Source organism: Microplitis mediator, chromosome 9 (assembly GCF_029852145.1).
Source record: "Microplitis mediator isolate UGA2020A chromosome 9, iyMicMedi2.1, whole genome shotgun sequence".
Lineage (NCBI taxonomy): Eukaryota > Metazoa > Arthropoda > Insecta > Hymenoptera > Braconidae > Microplitis > Microplitis mediator.
In genome coordinates this window covers 14,317,339-14,337,308 of record NC_079977.1, presented here as the reverse complement: position 1 = coordinate 14,337,308, position 19,970 = coordinate 14,317,339, and the positions used below count along the sequence as shown (strand labels likewise).

General features: G+C 34.5%; 1 protein-coding gene across 2 annotated transcripts in view; it reads right to left on the bottom strand.

Moving 5' to 3' along the window:
• LOC130674562 (endochitinase) overlaps window positions 1–19,970 on the bottom strand; it is a 55,200-nt gene that overhangs the window by 14,676 nt on the left and 20,554 nt on the right. For both annotated transcript variants that reach the window (XM_057479921.1, XM_057479920.1), the window contains exons 2-4: window positions 13,650–13,724; window positions 13,036–13,374; window positions 8,796–9,018 (exon numbers count right to left, since the gene is read on the bottom strand). In XM_057479921.1, the coding sequence (XP_057335904.1) occupies window positions 8,796–9,018; window positions 13,036–13,374; window positions 13,650–13,716 (629 nt within the window). In that variant the 5' untranslated portion in view covers window positions 13,717–13,724. The remainder of the gene's footprint in view (window positions 1–8,795; window positions 9,019–13,035; window positions 13,375–13,649; window positions 13,725–19,970) is intronic.

Genomic DNA, 19,970 nt, shown 5'->3' with positions numbered 1-19,970 from the left:
TATCATAAAATATTTGTCATATTTTATGAGAAAATATTTAACATGTATTTCTTCGAAATTTCATGAGACTGAATCAGGAATCACATGGACAAATGCAGACCTTTTTCTCATAAAAATTTTATGAGAATTAGTAAGAAAATCTATAATCGAATTAACTTGTAAAAACTTAAAAGATTTAATTTTAATTTAAAAGCTATGTGATTTATGAGTTTTTGTAAGTTTTAGTTTATAACAGGGTATTTCTCAACCTTGCCAAGTTTGGCCCCTTTATTAATTGATCTTAATAAGGGCGCCACTGGAAGATAAAACTCGGCCTTCCAGAACCGGAGATGTTAATATAGAAATCAGGGTCGTTGAAAAATATAAGAGTGAGGAAATTGAGGGATTAAAATTTAATTAGAACACAAAATTTTTCCAATATAAATGTTATCTTTTATTCAACAAAAGACAATTCCGCCCACCGGGCTCTTATTTCACTTATAACTATTTTACAAAACAATTCTGCCCACCGGGCTCTTATTTCACTTATAACTATTTTCCAAAATTGTCCACCGGACTTATTATCTTATAACTACCGAGTCCCCTGGACTTTTACAACGATTTACTGGCCCCTGGCCTGATCCCCTGGATCTTATTTAATTAACTAACAATATGTCCCCTGGACTTTATGTAAAATGGCCCCTGGCCTGATCCCCTGGATCTTAATTAATTAATTAACAATATGTCCCCTGGACTTTTATACGATATGGCCACCGGCCTGATCCCCTGGATCAATTTTATTTAAAACAATTTGAGTCCCCTGGACTTTATAATAATGGCCACCGGCCTGATCCCCTGGATCATAAAATTAAAATAAAAATCGGCAACTTGCCAGATCCCCTGGATCTAATAATTTTATCATATTCTCACCGGAACTACTAATTTTCTCTCACACACACACACGTTTATTCTCAAGTCCCCAGGACTGTATTACACACACACGCGTTTACAATTTTAACTTTACCGGCGAACTTCACACTCTTTTTAATTATTCCAAATTTCAATTTCTTTGTCCACTAGACTAAATTCATCCGTACGTTAATTTTGTAAATTTCTACGATAAATTTTCCCCGATAAATTTTCAACACGACCGAATTTAATTCTGCATATTTTTATATTTTCAGTTTCTCGAGTTTCAAGTTATTGAATAGGAAGTTATTGATACCCGAAAACTGACGCCGCTGACTGACGCTCTCTTTCTTAATTGCTTTTATATTTTATAGTCCCGTTACTCAACAATTTATTCCACAAAAACTGACTTCGTTTTTACCACTAAATTTAATTATCATAATATTAGCGTCTTATCACTCTTATACAGCCTTTGGTTTTCGTTTCTTAAGTTTTATCAAATTATCGGTCAACAATTTCTTAAAATTAATCTTATAATTTATAATTTCTGGCTTTCTGCCGAGAAATTTTATTTCTTAGTTTATAATAATTATTTATAATGGATAAAATTCTGGCTTTCTGCCGAGAATTTTCCAGACGGACCGCGTGTTAATTTATAAAGAATTCTGGCCGTCTTGCCGAGAATTTCTATTACAATTGAACCGGAAATGGCGACTACCCGCGAATTTAATTATGAATTGATCTTAGTTAATTAATTAATAAATTGTAGCGGTTGCTAACAATTTATTTACCTTGATTCTTTCTCCGCCGTTCGTAAGTTGTGGCTTTCCTTTGTCCCGGTCGTCTCTGCCGATTCCCGTTCCTTCCTTTATTTCTCCCAGTTCTCTTTGAAATTTATAAATTTTCTCCCAATTATCTGTGAACACATTCAATACAAATAAATATATGTAATTTAGTGCATCGGCTACCTGCCGGATACACGGTTTAATAAATTTAATTAATTTATTGCTTCTAGAAGGTTCCACAAGTACCTCTCTAGAGTGTATATAATTACCTGAATTTGTAAGTGAATTTTGCGTCTAACCGCAACGCCGGTCCGTCCAAGTGTGTCTCTTCTCACCTCCTGCACTCACTTTTCACTTTCCGTCTCGTGACCCTTCGGCTCTAATCGTACGTTGACCCCTCCCCATTAAATTCTAATTGGGTCTGGAGGACGAGCCTCCAAAATTGGCGCTCCCGGTGACAGTTGATCAAGTAGATCACGGGGTTCATGGTTATTGGGTCATTGACCAACCGCGGGAAATTTATTCAAATTTAAATTTAATTATCACCATCAATTCAAATTTTACCCCGTTACAAGTTAGAAGGCTATTACTTATAAAATATTATGGAGTACTTATGAGATTTTATAAATAATTTTCATTCACATAAAATATTAATTTTATCAGATTCATTCAAAAATAATTGTTTAACTTAATTTTTTTTTATAAGAATTTACACCAAAATACTAATATTATCACTATTTCTTGTACTTTAAATATTTTAACTGTTCGGAGATGAGTGAAAATATAAGTTTTTATGTGATTTTTTACAAACCCAGTAATGTATCTTGCCCCATTCTTTTTTTTTTTTAGGTGCAAGATACATTATTTTTTTGTAGCAATGTTGCATTTTTTTGGTGAAACAAAATAAAATTTCTCGGAACAAGTACTATTCTTTTCACGCAAGTTTTTTTGTATTCTCCGACCAAAATAACAAAAGTTGTTTAAGCCAAGAGAAAAAATTTCTCGGGAGAAAAGATCGATATGGAGAAGGCGAAAGTCACCGGTGCTAAGCAGCAGCAGCGGAAGTAGTTCGGTGCTCACCACGAGATCGCGCCTACGATTTGTAGTGTCCCTGGTAAGACATTTATTTCAGAAGTGTTATATTCCAAATTTCAATACGATTTTATTCGAGTACTCCTCTGTCATTTGACAGACCAATAAGTACCTGTTTGGGTTGTACTATGGTATATCCCATAATACAACATGACTTTAATATTTAATATTGACGTATACTTGAGTAATTTTTGATGAATAAATGAACTGACTCAAATTCATAGATTTATCGTGAATAGATTGCTCAGGATTTTCCGCGTAAATACTCATACAAATATTCTTGAGTATACATAATAAAAACTTTTTGAATTCGTGCTAAAAAATTCAATAATTTAGCATATAAACCTTAATCAATACTAAAGAAACTATAACTTAATCAATCTCATAAATTTTTTCGTTACTATATGAAAAATTACTGTACTCACATTGATTAATCAGTATCGAATCTTGTATGATTACTTCAGAAATCGTCTCATACAATCTTATTCATTTCCAAAATCTACTCAATTGTAAACTTTACATTTTTCGAAAACTTATAAATACTTATAATCACAATATTACAGCTTCTGTTTCTTATAGATTCTGATAATTTATATGAGAATTTTGAGAAAAAAATTTTTTTGATGCACCATCAATGAGAAAATAATTGTATCAGAATTTGTGAGATTTTTCGTGGACAAATACTGATCGTTTTCTCATAGCCAATTTTTTTTATGAGATTTTATAAGACCTTTTCCACAGGGTAGCGAATAATCATTAAAATAGATATTGCAAACCTCACAATTTTGGAGCCAAAAGTGATACGAAAAATTTTCTTGGCACAGATTTGTGAAACATTGAACGATCTACTAAAATTTCCTCAAACTTTATGGCCTGAGATCAAAATTTTACACATTAAATGGAAAAAATCGAAATTTCAAAAAATCTATATTTTTAACGCAAATAAAAACGAGAGGGTTGACGTTAGAGACTGGAACCTAAGAGCTTTTTCTTACAGAATTTAATACTGAAGAAGGAACAGTGATGGTTTTTCCGAAAAATAATGTTCTACATCGTTTGCAGGAGAAATGAAGGTTAAAAAATCATTTTTCCATGTTAAATCAATGGAAAATCTTCAAATTCGGTGATGGAGTTCTTCAAGTTGATATTAAGGGCTCAAATTTTTACAGAATTTTTTTTTTAACATATATAACAAGAATTTCACATGCAATCGAAAAAAAAAATCATCGACTTTTTTAGGAACAACCTAATATATATATATATGTGGTGGTTCGGCTTCACACCGCGAGATGGCATCTACAACTTGCGCCTCTCGTAGTATCTCGTCCCTACACCTATTCTTTTATTATAACAACAGTAACCTTTATCATCATTTATCACCCCAAAAATGATGCCATTCATGAGAACAGAAAATGAATGGCGTGAATTTTTTCCAGAAAGTTAACATTTACAAATGAATTGGAGAAAAAATGAAAATTTTCACGTCTCCGATCTTAAAGCCGTGTAGGCTTGAAACTCATACTGCTTATTGTCAACCCAACTAGAAAACCAATGGTCCATTTTTAACTTCCCGCTGAGAAAATCGACGATTTTCAAAAAATTCGGGAAGTTATTGGCTTCACCCCGATTTTCAGAAATCGGGTTTTCATCATATGTCGACGTTTGAAGGTGCTAAGATGCTGTTCTGACATTTTCAGAATGATGTCCGAGTGTATGTATGTGTGTGTGTGTGCAGATGTAAACCTTTCACATCTTTTTGATGCATGAACTGATATAGATGGTTCTTGCGGCACTCGAAAGATATCGTCTGAACTTAGATTTTCAAAAAAAATTTAGACCATTTAGTCAAATAGACTCTGAGATATTTAAGAAATACGAAAAAAAAAAAAATTTTTTTTTTTCGTTTTTTTTGATATTTTGAAAACTGTCGAATCGATCAATTCCAAAATCTAGTCAGCTCTAGAACCCGATAAAAGCTTTCGATTGTCACCAAGAACGTCTCAATCAGATAAGCCGTTCAAAAGATATCGTCGACGAAAGAAATAGTAGAAAACGGTTTTTTGCAAATATCGTCGAAACGACTAAACCAATCATTCCCATTAAATCTAATCAGCTCAAGAACTAGATAAAACGCGTCGATTGCCGCCTCAATTATCAAAATCAGTTAATTCGTTCGCGCGATATCGTGAGAGAAAGAAATGCTAAAAAACGGTTTTTTATAAAACCATGGCATACAAAAGTATTTTCGAGCTCGAAGAGCTCGAAAAAGTATTCACAATAATGTTTTTAAGCTCATGGAGCTCGAAAGCAGCGGGAAGTTTTGGGGCTGGCCCGCAGAGTTAACCGATAGACCGATTTTTAACTTCCCGCTATGAAAATCGACGATTTTCGGAAAATTGGGAAGTTATTGTTTTCACCCCGATTTGCGAAAATCGAAATTTCATCAGATGTCGACGTTTTGAGGTCCTAAAAAGCTATTCTGACTATTTTCAGAATGATGTCCGAGTGTCTGTATGTGTGTGTGTGTGTGTGTGTGTGTGTGTGTGTGTGTGTGTGTGTGTGTGTGTGTGTGTGTGTGTGTGTGTGTGTGTGTGTGTGTGTGTGTGTGTGTGTGTGATCGGTCTATAACTTTTTAACTGATAAACCGATTGGGATGGTTAAGGTGGCAATCGAAAGAGCAACCATCAATATCCGTTCATTCGTTCGTGAGATATCGCGGGAGAAAGAAATGCCAAAAAAACGATTTTTTGCGAATATCTTTGAAACAACTCCACCAAACAATATTAAAATTCAATCAGCTCTAGAACTCAGTAAAACACGTCGATTGCCGCCTCATTCATCGAAATCGATCAATTAGTGATATATCATGCGAGAAAGAAATGCTAAAAACGGTTATTTTCGAAAACAATGGGATACAAAAGTATTTTCGAGCTCGAAGAGCTCGAAAATGTATTCACAACAATGTTTTCGAGCTCAAGGAGCTCGAAAACAGCGGGAAGTTTTGGGGCTGGCCCGCAGGGTCAACCGATAGACAAATTTTTTTAAATAAGACTAACTTTTATGGGGCTAGCCATGGTATCAAAAATTAACTGAATACTACGTTACGATCACCTACTACATTATTCTACACAAAAAGATGCGGAAGACTAAGAATATTTAGTCATCGCGAATTGGGCGATTTTTCCTATGCATTTGCTACTAAATTGAAGTTTGGGCTACAAGTCGCAACTTGGGCGATTTTTAATGTTTCAGAATTGGGAACAATTTTAATCATTATTTTTAATTTCCATTTGCCAATGACTCAAATCAAACTTCATTTCAATTCAGTGTGTACATTAAAAACATTGTGTTTCCCAAGTAGCACAAAAATAAACTTTAAGATGTCTTTTACAAGGATAAGACAAATTTTTTTTCGTCTCAAAGTCACCTTATTTGGTATAAATAAGATATGCAAATGTTAGTTCCAGAGACAAAGAAAATTTGTGTCGTTTTTCTTGTTTTATGTCAATTAAAAATTCGTTTAATGACTTATTTTACGACTATTTGTAATGTACTTTTTGTCGTCACTTGTGTCAAGTCTTTTAAATAGATAGTTTTTTGGTGATAAAAATTTCTGATCGTTTTGTCAACATATTGGTGCCTTGTCGATATGTCAAAAAATAGCCTAAAAACTAATATTTTATAGATTTCTCAAAGGCAAGTGTGCTACTTGAGTTATTATGGACACTTATATACATTCAAACGTTTCATTTCTTTCGTCTCAGTTCAGTTGGTTGGGATCTTGGTTTTGAGTAGTAATTTTATTTCTTAAAAAAAATTATAAATTTAAACGCGCGTGATAATTCCATCATGGATGAAAGTAAATTGTTACTTTATTTTTAACAATCAGGTGAAGAAATGTGGGGTGCCTCAACCTATGCCTAACGGAGGTGACACGAAACGCACACTTGCATCGAAAGTCAAAGTGTGTAGCGACACGTATGAATAAATGAACGACAGATAAAAGTTACGTTTGGAAAAACGCAGGAATGAAAAACGTGATGGATGTATAATGTCCGTTCTGATAAACGTAATTTCTGAATAAAGTTCTCTTTGTTAAATCGAACGTTTGATTGAAGTAAGATATGTAGAAACGGAAGAACGGAAAACGAGACATTTGTAGAAACGGAGGAACGGAGAATGATGCGTTTGAATAAACGTGGGTACAGAGAACGAGACGTTTTTAGAAATAGAGGAACGAAGATCGTTGCATGTGGACAGCGTGCGGAACGGTTAACGTGAGGTTCGTTAACAATGACGTACGTTGAAAAAAATTATTTGACAATTCCGACCGACTAAATGCAGTCAATGTAACGGTTGGTATTGTCAAATGATTATTCCAACGTACGTCATTGTTAACAAACCTCACGTTAACCGTTCCGCACGCTGTCCACATGCCACGTTCTTCGCTCCTGTTTCTAAAAATGCCTCGTTCTCCGTTACCCGCGTTTATTCAAACGTCTCATTCTCCGTTCCTCCGTTTCTACAAATGTCTCGTTTTCCGTTCTTCCGTTTCTACAAATCTTACTTTAATCGAACGTTCGGTTTATCAGAACGGACATTATACATCCATCACGTTCTTCGTGGTATAATCAGGAATCCTCATCATGCGTGGTATCCAACCACAGCCACCACGAGTCCTATCTCTTTTGGGCCAAACACTACTACCATCTCAGGAAATAAAAAAACTATGGCCGCAGTGGGCTTGGGAAGTAGCCCCCCGTGGTACCAGACTCCCAGCGCCGGTCAACATGGTTGCTTGTGGAAGTGGTGGGACGCAACTTTTTCCCATAACCGATGTACAGGGCTCCCTCCACTCGTTACTTTTTGGATCCCTAACAAGCGATTTTTCGCTTGTTCATTCCTGAGTTTTTTTAATTTCCGAGTCTTTAGGCGCTCTGATTATTAAAGCTAATTCAAAGTTAAGTGCCACTTGAGGGCGTATCTGTACAATTAATTAATTAATGTAATGGAACCTAAATCCACCTCCACCAACTGGAGGCCGATACCTCGCCCTTTTGGACATACTCGTGCTGCGTCACATCCACCATTTTCCACTATAATATTATTAAAGCGAAACATTGAGCAAGCTCAATATTGGCGGTTATTTTAACCCTAGGATCAAAGATCCTTTGCATCTGGGTGCCAAACCATTAGCCACTATGAGTCCGTCCCCATCAAATCCTTAGCATTTTGTTTCCCTTATGCCGGTGGCGTATCTGTACAATAATCCATTACGAGGTATGAAATTCCAAACTTAATTTTTTTTCATCTCGTGTTAGTTAAATGGAAAATAGAAAATCGTGAAGCACCACTTTTAAATATTAATATTATGGGCTCATCTTTTAACAGGGTCTTTGTTTAGGGATACTCTGTCAATTTTTAAATGTTCTGTAAGAAAAAAAATAAGTTGATTTTTTAAAACACTTCAATTTTCAAACGTCAAATGCTAGGATTTTGATATCAATTTTGAAAACAATATGCAGACATTTAACATTATAAAATATCCAGCAAAGCGAGCGGGTAACAGCTAGTCACAAGGTCATAGCTAGTACTATATATCAATAACTGATAATTAATAAATTAAATGTAAAATTTTGTTGACTAAGAATCTATCATGTATAAGATTTTCATTACTCGAATTTCATACAAACCTTACGTTTCAAGCCAATTTCCAAGGTCAACGGGTAGCAGGTCAAACTTTCAAGCGCGAGGTCCACGGTTCGAATTCTGCACACGCCTGAATTTTTTCCTTATTTGTATAGAAATAATTATATACAATTGTATATAGTTATACGTAATTGTATATAATTATATAGGGTGATTTTTCATATATATTTTTTTTACCCGGACGAGCATGAACAGACATGAACATACCTGATCAAATATGAACAGGCCTGATCACGCCCGGTCTTTTTTCAAATCTAATCAGGTCTGATTATTTTTCCCCGGGCAGTCATTAAAATGGAGAAATTTTACGGTTCAACTTACTCACAAATTTCTGGAACATGATATCCTTCAGCAAGCCTAAATTTAGCTACTGGTACTGCAATCGTTATTTCCCAACCTTTACGTTGCCTTGTAAATGCTCGTCGAAGTTCTTCGACCAAGTAGTAAAAATTATTTTTATCAGAGTATTTGCCACCTCGGTCAGTTGCACCTGGGTACTCCCAGTCCAAGTCAAATCCATCGAATCCATATTGATTCATTAATGCTAATTTAAAATCAAGGAATATATCGATTAAGTGCAATGATAATGTTTAGTATTTAAAGTACACATAATTATGAGAAAAGTCATTTTGGACAAAAGATAAAATAATAAACATCAAACACAACAAATTGAGAATTAAGTTAATGGATTGCGAATTCTTGGGAAATTTTCCAATAGACATTGATACCAAAAAACATTTTCATTATGTAAAGTTAGCGATTAATACTAGAGGATCTGGTGCAGGTGTGGTAATTTTTAGCAATCAAAAATTATACTTTCTCTAGGAAAAATAAATTTCTATTTATTTACACTAATTACAGTTATTAATTATGAGAATTAATTAATATAAGCGAATTCAACACAAGAAAAATAAGTACAAGAGCGAATGCAACAATATAACGAACACGCGTATAAAATCGACACGTGGTCGGTAGAGGTTAATTACGCTATAAGTAATTTATACTTAATAAAGCGCGAGCAACAATTTAATCTAGACTCAATAATTAGTAGCCTTGATCTACTAGCTAATTATTGAGAATAGTTGAGCGGAGATTTACGTAAAAGGCACAAGAAAACTTTTATGATAGCGAAGCGAATTGAGTACACGAGGTGAACTGTTCAAAAGCACGTTGTGAATTATTATTATGAAAATGTCGTAAAAGAAAGCCCACAACGGTTTCTTTGTGACGTCAGAGCGGTCGACCAATGAGAAAATTAGACAACGACGCTAACGAGATTTCAGCCAATAGGAAAAATCCACGTAGCCCGTTGAGATCTTAAGCCAATGAGTGCGTTTCATGTCGCAACTCTTTTATTCAAAGTTGGAACTAATTATTCAAAAGATGGAATTTCCTATTGGTTGAGATTTCGCGCGTAAGTTTGAATTAGCGATGGTGCCGCCGACCTATTGGTGCGGCTCGGCGTTCTCAGGTGAAAGCGAAATGGGTCTTGACTGAACACATTACTTTGTTTTTCAGAACGAGAACTCGGTAGGATATCATTACAAATGATTACATAGAATTCATGGCGGAGCCAGGTTATTAATAAATTGTAATCTTTAATATTTCAGGTTGACAACGAGTTTTTAGTTTCAAATTTAGGATCTTAAAAGCGATTCAATTCTTCATCTTATAATTATTGACAAAGCAATTTAACAAAGCATTAGACAATAAAACAATATCCACCTTTTCCGCCACAAATAACGCACATGCACTGAATGTTAATTGATTAGCTTAAAAACTAACTAGGAGAGTAGTGCCGGGATTAAGGATCATCAGAGGATAGTGATTTACAAAAATATGAATATTTTTTATTTAATTATCACAGTTAACATACCCTGGTGCTTAAATACTGATAATTTGATTAATTTTTGCGTTCGCACACACTGAATTTATCAAATTATTTATCTGGGAATCTTAATGACGCTTGAGTGTACGGAATTGATTGAATTTAGCAAACGAAACTAATGAGTCGTCAAAATAAAATAGATTGAATGTTCAACCACGTGATTGTAAGGCACGTGTTAAACTGAGGTTAAATTTTAATGATGCACTGAATAAATAATTATCTCAATTGAATTCACTGAATATATTGTAATCATAATGAGTTTTAATAATTATTAGAAGTTGACTGCATAATTTATGTTACTGGATTTTTACTTCTTGATGCCTCGTGATCTTTAATCACGTAGCTAAATAAGCCGGGTTGAGTTATCTGATGAAGCTCGCGATGATGAGTTGACGTCAAATTACTATAAATAATTGATGTGCAGTTTCTTGAGTATTTAATCTAGTTGATTGAATCGATTCACAAAGATGCAACAATCAACTTTGAACTTTAATGCCAATGAATAAAACTGAACGTAAATGTGAGTTAAGATGACTGAACTTATGATGATAATTTGATAATAATGTAGAAAAAAGCCACGTCACTAGCTATGAATTTTCTGATTGGTTGGTCGTGACGTATGCCCACCGCCTCAAGCATCATCAGCTATTGCTAGTCTCTTTATTAGTTTAAATCGACGAGGCAATTTTCAATTAAATAACATCACTGATTACTGAACGCCTACTATAGCTCCGGACACACCAAAATGCTTATGCACGCTAATGAAAGTACATAAAATATTGAAGAAACTGTCAAACAAAACACACACAGGAATAAATGACAGACCAGCTGTAACACTAAAGTACCCACCACCAAGATTCTTTAAAGATTATACAGTAATTTTTACCAATGCATTAAACACAAAACACTCCTCAACAGCATAGAAAATAGCTAAAACATTATCCATTTATGAAAAAGGAAAGTTTCTAAACTCACTAGTGAACTACGAGCCAATAAGTCTCACACCAAACATCAGCAAAGTTCATGAAGTATGTTTGAGAAGAGGACTGCCGGTAAAGTATTTTGCTGAAGGGGAATTCTTACGATAAAAAATATTTGGGTGGTCTTGAAAAAATCCGTTGTGGTCTTTAGAAAGACCGTTTGAGAAAAGTCTTGAGTAGATATTGAGAGTTTGAGGTGGTCCTGAAAAGAACAGTTCGAAAAGAATTCTTAGTGTAGTCTTGAAAAGACCCCGGATATTCGCCCTGAAAAGAGCTGTATGGATTAGCCTTAAAAAGAGCTGATGGTTTTAATTAGTTGTTGGTGAAAAATATTCAAGGTTTGCGTGCTTAAATATTAGTGAAGTTGTAAATCGCTGATAACCTTGCACTGGAGAATTCTTGCATCTGGAGAGTTCTACCCAGTCAGACTGGCGAAAAATGAATACGCTTTCGCTGTTAGAGTCTCTCATTATATACTCTTGAGACGGCTCTTATAATGCTCAGAGCTTAAGAGCTGATTGAATTTTGGGATCGCTCCATGAAGCAAATTACGAGTTATCAAAAAAAAAAAAAACATTTTTGTAAAAATTTTATTTTTGGAATATATCCCAACGCACCCTACGGATCAAGCTCAATTTTTTACAGTTTATAGGATTTAATCAACCACGTCAAATGCCACCTTAGAGATCAAATCCAGTTCATCCGTTTAAAAGTTACTGAATATTTAGATGCATACGTACGTACATACACACCTACATACACTCAGATATCCTCTTAAAAATAGTCAGGATGGCTTCCAAGGACCCTAAAAGTCGAGATCTGGTCAAAATTCGGTTTTTTAAAATCGGATTGAAACCAATAACTTCCCATTTTTTTTAAATTTTTAATTTTCTTAACGGGAAGTTAAAAGGGCCATTCGGCAGCAAAATGGAACGTAGATTTCTCACTCAATCGATCTAATAAGTTAATTTCGTACATGCATCTCTTGTAATACATGTTAGTGTGTTAGTCATGGTATGAAATTAGGCTCGTTTTCTAAGAACGAATGTACAAAAGGACAACGACTTACTTTCTCGGAGAACTTCAGACAGTTAATTTAACAAAACATTATGTAATAAAGTATTGTTATATTCATAATCTACAATGTTTATTTAAACTTGAGATGGTTACTATATCCTCCGTTGTTAAGAAAAATGATTTAATGCGTGCTAAGTGTGTATATCTATGATATAAATGGCTTTGTGCCATTTCACCACCGTGGTTCCACGATGTATCCACCGCGTAATCACAGTGGAAACACCGTGTATACACGGTGATAAAGCCACCGTGGAATCATGGTGGATACACCGCGTAATCACAGTGGTAAAATGGAACAAACCCACCGTGTTTCCACCGTGATTCAAATCTGTGAGGGGTGGTTTATAATTTTAGTTTTGATAACCTATAAAATTTTTAGAAAGTTTTTTATAAAACTGGGGTGGTCAATGTTATTCAGATTAGTCAACGAATAATCAGGTAAAATTTTATAAAATTCCAACATAAATTAATCCAAGCAATAACTACATAACTCTGAAAAATTAGTTTTGTTAAGATTCTTTCAAATATGATGTGATTTACTGTGAATAGTGCAATAGATTGTAACCTTTTGCAAGATAATGCAGGTATGTCTAGTCGAAGTAACAAATTCACTTACCGACAATACTTTTGATAAATATACTTCGCCGTTCAATGTTACTCACAAGAGAACTGTATTTTTTCCCGCCTTCACCCCATCCACCAATAGCAATCTCAGTTTTTAATCCAGGAAATTTTTGCTTCAAACCAACAAATTCGTAGAATCCATTTTTTTTTACATCGATGTCAGGATCCAAGATAAGATATTCCCAAGTGACATTACTAATACCAATAAATGAATAAATGACATGAGTACAAAGATCACCCCGTACATCCTTTATTCCGTAGCTGCCAAGTCCAGGTCTATAGATAGCCCAATTGCTAAAATAACACACAACTCTAGCGGGTTGTCTTGTTGCTGAAATAGAGATTAATTATAAAAATATATAAAATGAATGATATGTATTAACAAATTTTATAGAATGAATATTAATTGGAACGAGGAGCCATTAGTCTACAAAAATTAGACAAGCTAGATGAGATAGTATTGTATAAGCAGGAAGTTTCCAGACGATTAATAAGAGGGTCACACTAAATTGTCAAGAGAAAATAAAAGGAATAATTTTCAGGGTTTCATGGTGAAGTAAGAAAATAATTCGTATTTAATGAGCAGACGTAAATTGAGAAACTTACACTGAATAAACCCAACTAATGTTGCAACCATTAGAATTACAAATATGAACTTCAAGAGCCTGAACATAATTGATCCTAGAAATCAAAAATAATTTTTGTAGGTAAGTTATGATAGTTAAAATAAATTCAAAATGCACTACCCAGTGAACACATTAACGTAACGTTGATGTCACATTGATAGAATGAAAACTTCCGGTTACGTAAAATCGTAGGTCACATGAACATCACATCTTCATAACAAGTATATCACAATTTCACACTCATTTACGTAACATTGTTACGTAACATAATGAACGTAAATGTGATGTTAATGTGGTGTTAATGTGACGTACATGTTACATTGGTGATATAACGGTGATGTTATTTGAATATCATATTTACATAACATAGAAGTCATGAAAAAATACAAATTTTACGTTGAGGTTACATAACAGTGACCTCTAAGTGACATCATTTTCTATTAAATTATACAAAGCACTTTTATGCGCTAGAAATTATAATTGCTATATTAACTAAGCCATTTAAATGTAGTGGAAACTTAAACATGCAAACATACAAATAACCTTCTCAATAAGACAATTTATAGACAAATTGAGAAAAATATAGATAGCCCGAACTGGGAATCGAACCCAGATCAATTCGGTATCGCGCCGAGTGCTCTACCAGTTGAGATATCCGGCACTATACTATATTCCATTCAATTTGATCTACAACTTATTGAGCCACACCGTCCATCGTACGGTAATACACCATTTAAATATAGTGGAAACCTAAACATGCAAATAACCTTCTCAACAAAACAATTTATAGATAAATTGAGAAAAATATAGATAGCCCAAAATGGGAATCGAACCCATACCCAAAATAAAAAAAAAATTCATAAAGAAAAAACATAAGGAATGTTAATATGTGATTTATTGGCTGAAAAATATACATAGTTTTTTTATATGAAAATACATTTTTTTAAATAAATATTTAAAAATCTCCAAGTTCTTACTTTTGTTTATTAACTTCCCGCTAATAAAATTGAAAATTTTCAAAAATTCAGGGAAGTTATTGGTTTCGGTCCGATTTGCAAAAACCAAATTTCTATCAGATTTTGACTTTTTGAGGTTCTAGGAAGCTATCCTAACTAATTTCACGATGATGTCCGAGTGTATGTATGTGTGTACGTACGTACGTACGTATGTATGTAAATATTCATAGCTCTTGAACGGATAAACCGATTTTGATCTTTGAGGTGTCATTCGACGCAGCTTGTTAATATCTTAAGGCTGTCAAAATTTGAGCTTAATCGGTAGGGTGCGTTCGGAGATATTTCAAAAATAAAATTTTTTCAAAAATGTTTTATTTGGGTAACTTTTAATTTGTTCGATGGATTGATTCCAAAATCTAATCAGCTCTACAACTTTATAAGCAGCGTCGAATACCACCTCAACCACCAAAATCGGTTCATTCGTTCAAGAGAAAGGAGAGGTTTGCATGTTTAGGTTTCCACTATATTTAAATGGTGTATTATCGTACGATGGACGGTGTGGCTCAATAAGTTATAGATCAAATTGAATGAAATATAGTATAGGGCCGGATAGCTCAACTGGTAGAGCACTCGGCGCGATACCGAATTGGTCTGGGTTCGATTCCCAGTTCGGGCTGTCTATATTTTTCTCAATTTATCTATAAATTGTCTTATTGAGAAGGTTATTTGCATGTTTGCATGTTTAGGTTTCCACTATATAAAAATGGTGTATTACCGTACGATGGACGGTGTGGCTCAATAAGTTATAGATCAAATTGAACGGAATATAGTATAGTGCCGGATAGCTCAACTGGTAGAGCACTAGGCGCAATACTGAATTGGTCTGGGTTCGATTCCCAGTTCGGGCTATCTATATTTATCTCAATTTATCTGTAAATTGTCTTATTCAGACGTTTGCATGTTTAGGTTTCCACTATATTTAAATTCGTTGACGAAAGAATTCAAAATAAATTTTTTTTTCGGTTTTTTTGAAATTTCTCAAAAACGACTCGATAAATCAATTTCAAAATTCAATCAGCTTTAGAACTTGATAAAACACGTTGATTGCCTCAACCGTCTTAATCGGTCAATTCGTTCACGAGATATCGTTGATTAAACAAATAGTAAAAACCTTTTTTTTCGGATATCTACAAAACAATTGAATCATTCGATTTTAGAATCTAATCAGCTCTAGAACTTAATAAAATACGTCGATTGCCGCCTCAACCATTAAAATTGGTTCATTCGTTCGCGAAATATCGTAGGAGAAAGAAATGCTAAAGAACGGTTTTTTTCGAAAACAATGGCATACAAAAGTATTATCGAGCTCGAAGAGCTCGAACATGTACTCACAACAACGTTTTCGAGCTCCTTGAGCTCGAAAATAGCGGGAAGCTTTAGGGCCGGCTTGTAGGGTCAACCGATAGACCGGGTTTTTTTTCTCAGTTTCATTCCACAACTTTTCGTCAACGCTTCCTGTCAACTTTACTTCAAAAATTGCTTGTCGATTTTTAACAACGTGTAATTCAAATTGTACTTATGTGCAGTCAAAAGTAGGAATATTTCATAATTGACAACAGCTCGTCGTCAAATTGATGATAACTCTTGCTGAGCAAACATTCGCTCTGCAAGCCTGGCTATCTGAATATACTCGGGAAAATTAAAATTCATAATTAAATTATTATAATAAAATCTGTCTATCGGTTGACCCTGCGGGCCAGCCCTAAAACTTTCCGCTGTTTACGAGCTCAAGGAGCTCGTAAACATTGTTGTGAATACATTTTCAAGCTCATCGAGCTCGAAAATACGTTTGTATTCCATTGTTTTCGAATAAACCGTTTTTTACCAATTCTTTCTCCCACGATATCCCGCGAACGAATTAACCGATTGAGACGGTTGAGGTGGCAATCGAAAGCTTTTATCGAGTTCTAGAGCTGACTAGATTTTTGAATTGATCGATTCGATAGTTTCCGAAATATTCACGAAAAACGGAAAAAAGCGATTTTTTTTTCATTCTTTCGTCGACGATATCTCTCGAACGGATTATCCGATTGAGACGGTTGAGGTGGCAATCGGCGCGTTTTATTGAGGTTAGAGCTGATAAAATTTTGGAAATGATTGGCTTAGTCGTTTCGACGATATTTGCAGAAAACCGTTTTCTACTGTTTCTTTCGTCGACGATATCTTTTGAAGGGATTATCTGATTGAGACGTTCTTGGTGGCAATCGAAAGCATTTTTCGAGTTCTAGAGCTGATTAGATTTTGGAATTGATTGATCCAACAGTTTTCACAATATCCAAAAAAAATGAAAAAAAAAATTTTTTTTTTTTTTCGTATTTCTTAAATATCTCAGAGTTTATTTGACTAAATGGTCTAAAATTTTTTTGAAAATCTAAGCACAAGACCATAACTGAGACAATGACTGACTCCGTGAACAAGTGAACAAGCCGAAGCCTCGGCACGAATACTGAACAACGTGTATTAGTGAATTTAGTATTGAACAAGTGAACCGCGTTCGTGTACTAATTAAAAATTAATAATTAATTACGCGTAAAAATTATATGATCGTACAATTTAACGTGTTACCGAAATAAAATATTATTTTATATTTAATTTTATTTCAATCGAGCAATTCTGAGAATCACGGATTATCTGTGTCTCATTCGCAACAGCAGTCTTGTCACCTCGCCGTGTAAGAGTACTCTGACGTCATTCGTCAAGTATTTCGTTAATACTTCCGCTGTATGTGTGTCTCCGGACAATAAACGTATTGTATTTTTTTTCGATAACCGAATGTGTTTTCTCCGAGCAATGAACTAATTGTGTTTTTCGATCAACTACGAGAAATTTTGTTTTGTTTATATCGACCCTCGCAGATTTGAATCACGGTGGGAACACGGTGGGTTTGTTCCATTTTACCACTGTGATTACGCGGTGTATCCACCATGATTTCACGGTGGCTTTACCACCGTGTATACACGGTGTTTTCACTGTGATTACGCCGTGGATACAGCGTGGAACCACGGTGGCGAAATAGCACAAAACCACCGTGGAATCACGGTGGATACACCGCGTAATCACAGTGGAAACACCGTGTATACACAGTGGTCAAGCCACCGTGGAATCATGGTGGATACACCGCGTAATTACAGTGGATACACTGTGTATACCCGGTGGTGAAATGGAACAAACCCACCGAGTAACCACGGTGGATCCACGGTGTTTACACTTCCACGGTGATTCCACCGTGATTCAAATCTGCGAGGGGAGTCATGCCGACACCGGCAAATTTATATTTTTGTTTGTAACCGATTATTTGTGTGATACCGATCAACGATTTTGTTTATTTAATATACGATCGATTATTTTATTTAATTCTGATCAATTATTTATCGTAATCTTAAGTGCCTGACCTTTCCCCGATTCGCCACCCTGAGCCGAGTTATATTTTGATAATTGTTTTTTTTTTGGTGATGATGAAATCACCTGGCGCCCAACTATAAATTTTGAACAAGGTTGCCAAAAATCGTAAGTGTATTCGGACTTCACTCCGGTAGATCCCCGGTGGTGAAAAACCCGTTACAATATATACATACATTAATAAACTTTTGAGTGGATGGTATATACATATAGTATATGGTGAAGACAACTGAATCGATCGCAGCGCTCAATGTGGGCACAATTTCGTTGAATCATGCTCTTGTTGAAAATAAACACGTGAAAATTAAGTTTAAAAATAGTTCATAATAGTTATAGTATCATTAATGTTTGCCTCTGCTCATCGTTTAAAGTTAAAACGATATTTTATTATTGATTGATTCAAATCCGGTTTGGATAATGATTTTTATCATTGCCAAAAGTTTAAAAAAAAAGTTTTGAAAAAAATTTTTTTTTTTTTTTTCAATTTTTTTCGATAATCATTGTTAGTGATTGACGAAATTAGGATTATCGGTGAATAAAAAACATTTCGAAATTGAAAAAATTAACAAAACCGACAAACTACTCATTATGAAGCCTTTTGGCGAAAACGATCAATGTAAAGCTTCGGAAAACTAAGGAAATAAAATCGCAGCGTTCTGAAATATTCAGTTTTGTTCGGGACACTTACAGGATGAAAAAAAACGGAGGTATCCTTCGTTTATCATTTATATTTAAGGCTGGGCCGCACCTAACGAAATCTCGAATTTAAGAATTCTAATTGTATATTAAATAATTATCATAACAGCAATTTTTTTAGCTTCTGACTAACAGCAGTAGACGAACTTCCTCGGAAGATTTTTATCATCCGAGTCCCCTAAATATTCAACAAGTAATTAGAATTCTTAAATTCGAGATTTTGTTAGGTACGACCGAGCCTTAAAGTTATAGCAAGATTTTCAAATATCCTTAAATATGCGAATTTTTACTCGATGAAAAAAGATTTTGTCCAATCATATATGATTATATATGTTCATATATGATTATATATTATCATATATGAAGTTATATATAATCATCAGTGTCGCAACTTTTGCCCATTTAAAAAGTCTTAGGGAAAAAATTGAAAATCGTAAAATTTAAAAATTCGAAAGTCGTGATTTCAAATAACGAGGCAGCTAATTTCACGATTCAGAATATTTATTTAGAATCCTGCATAGAAAAACAAAGACATAGTTATGATTGAAGCTAGCAAAAAAACCCGTCTGAAAAAATCAGAGTTATTCAAATAATGAATTCAAATGATTGAATAAAACAGAACGATTCGATAAAAAAAATTAATTCACAACGAAAATTAACTGTCAATCTGACATACTGAACGTAAGAGGAAATTAAATATGTGCAATTAAATAATAATGATCCCACACACTTTCCCACACATTATCCCACACATTATCCCACGCATTATCCCACACATTATCCCACACACTTTCGCACACACTTTCGCACAAATTATCCCACACATTTAGCCACACAATCAGACACACATTATCCCACACATTAAGGCACACATTATCCCACACACTTTACCACAAATTATCCCACACATTTTCCCACACAATCAGACACACATTATCCCACACATATAGCCACATATTATCCCACACACTTTCCCACACATTTTCCCACACATTCAGCCACATATTATCCCACACACTTTCGCACAAATCATCACACCCATTTAGCCACACAATCAGACACTTATTATCCCACACATTAAGCCACACATTTTCCCACAAAGTATCTCACACATTCAGCCACACATTATCCCACACATTATCCCACGGATTTTTCTACACATTTTCCCACACATTTAGCCACACATTTTC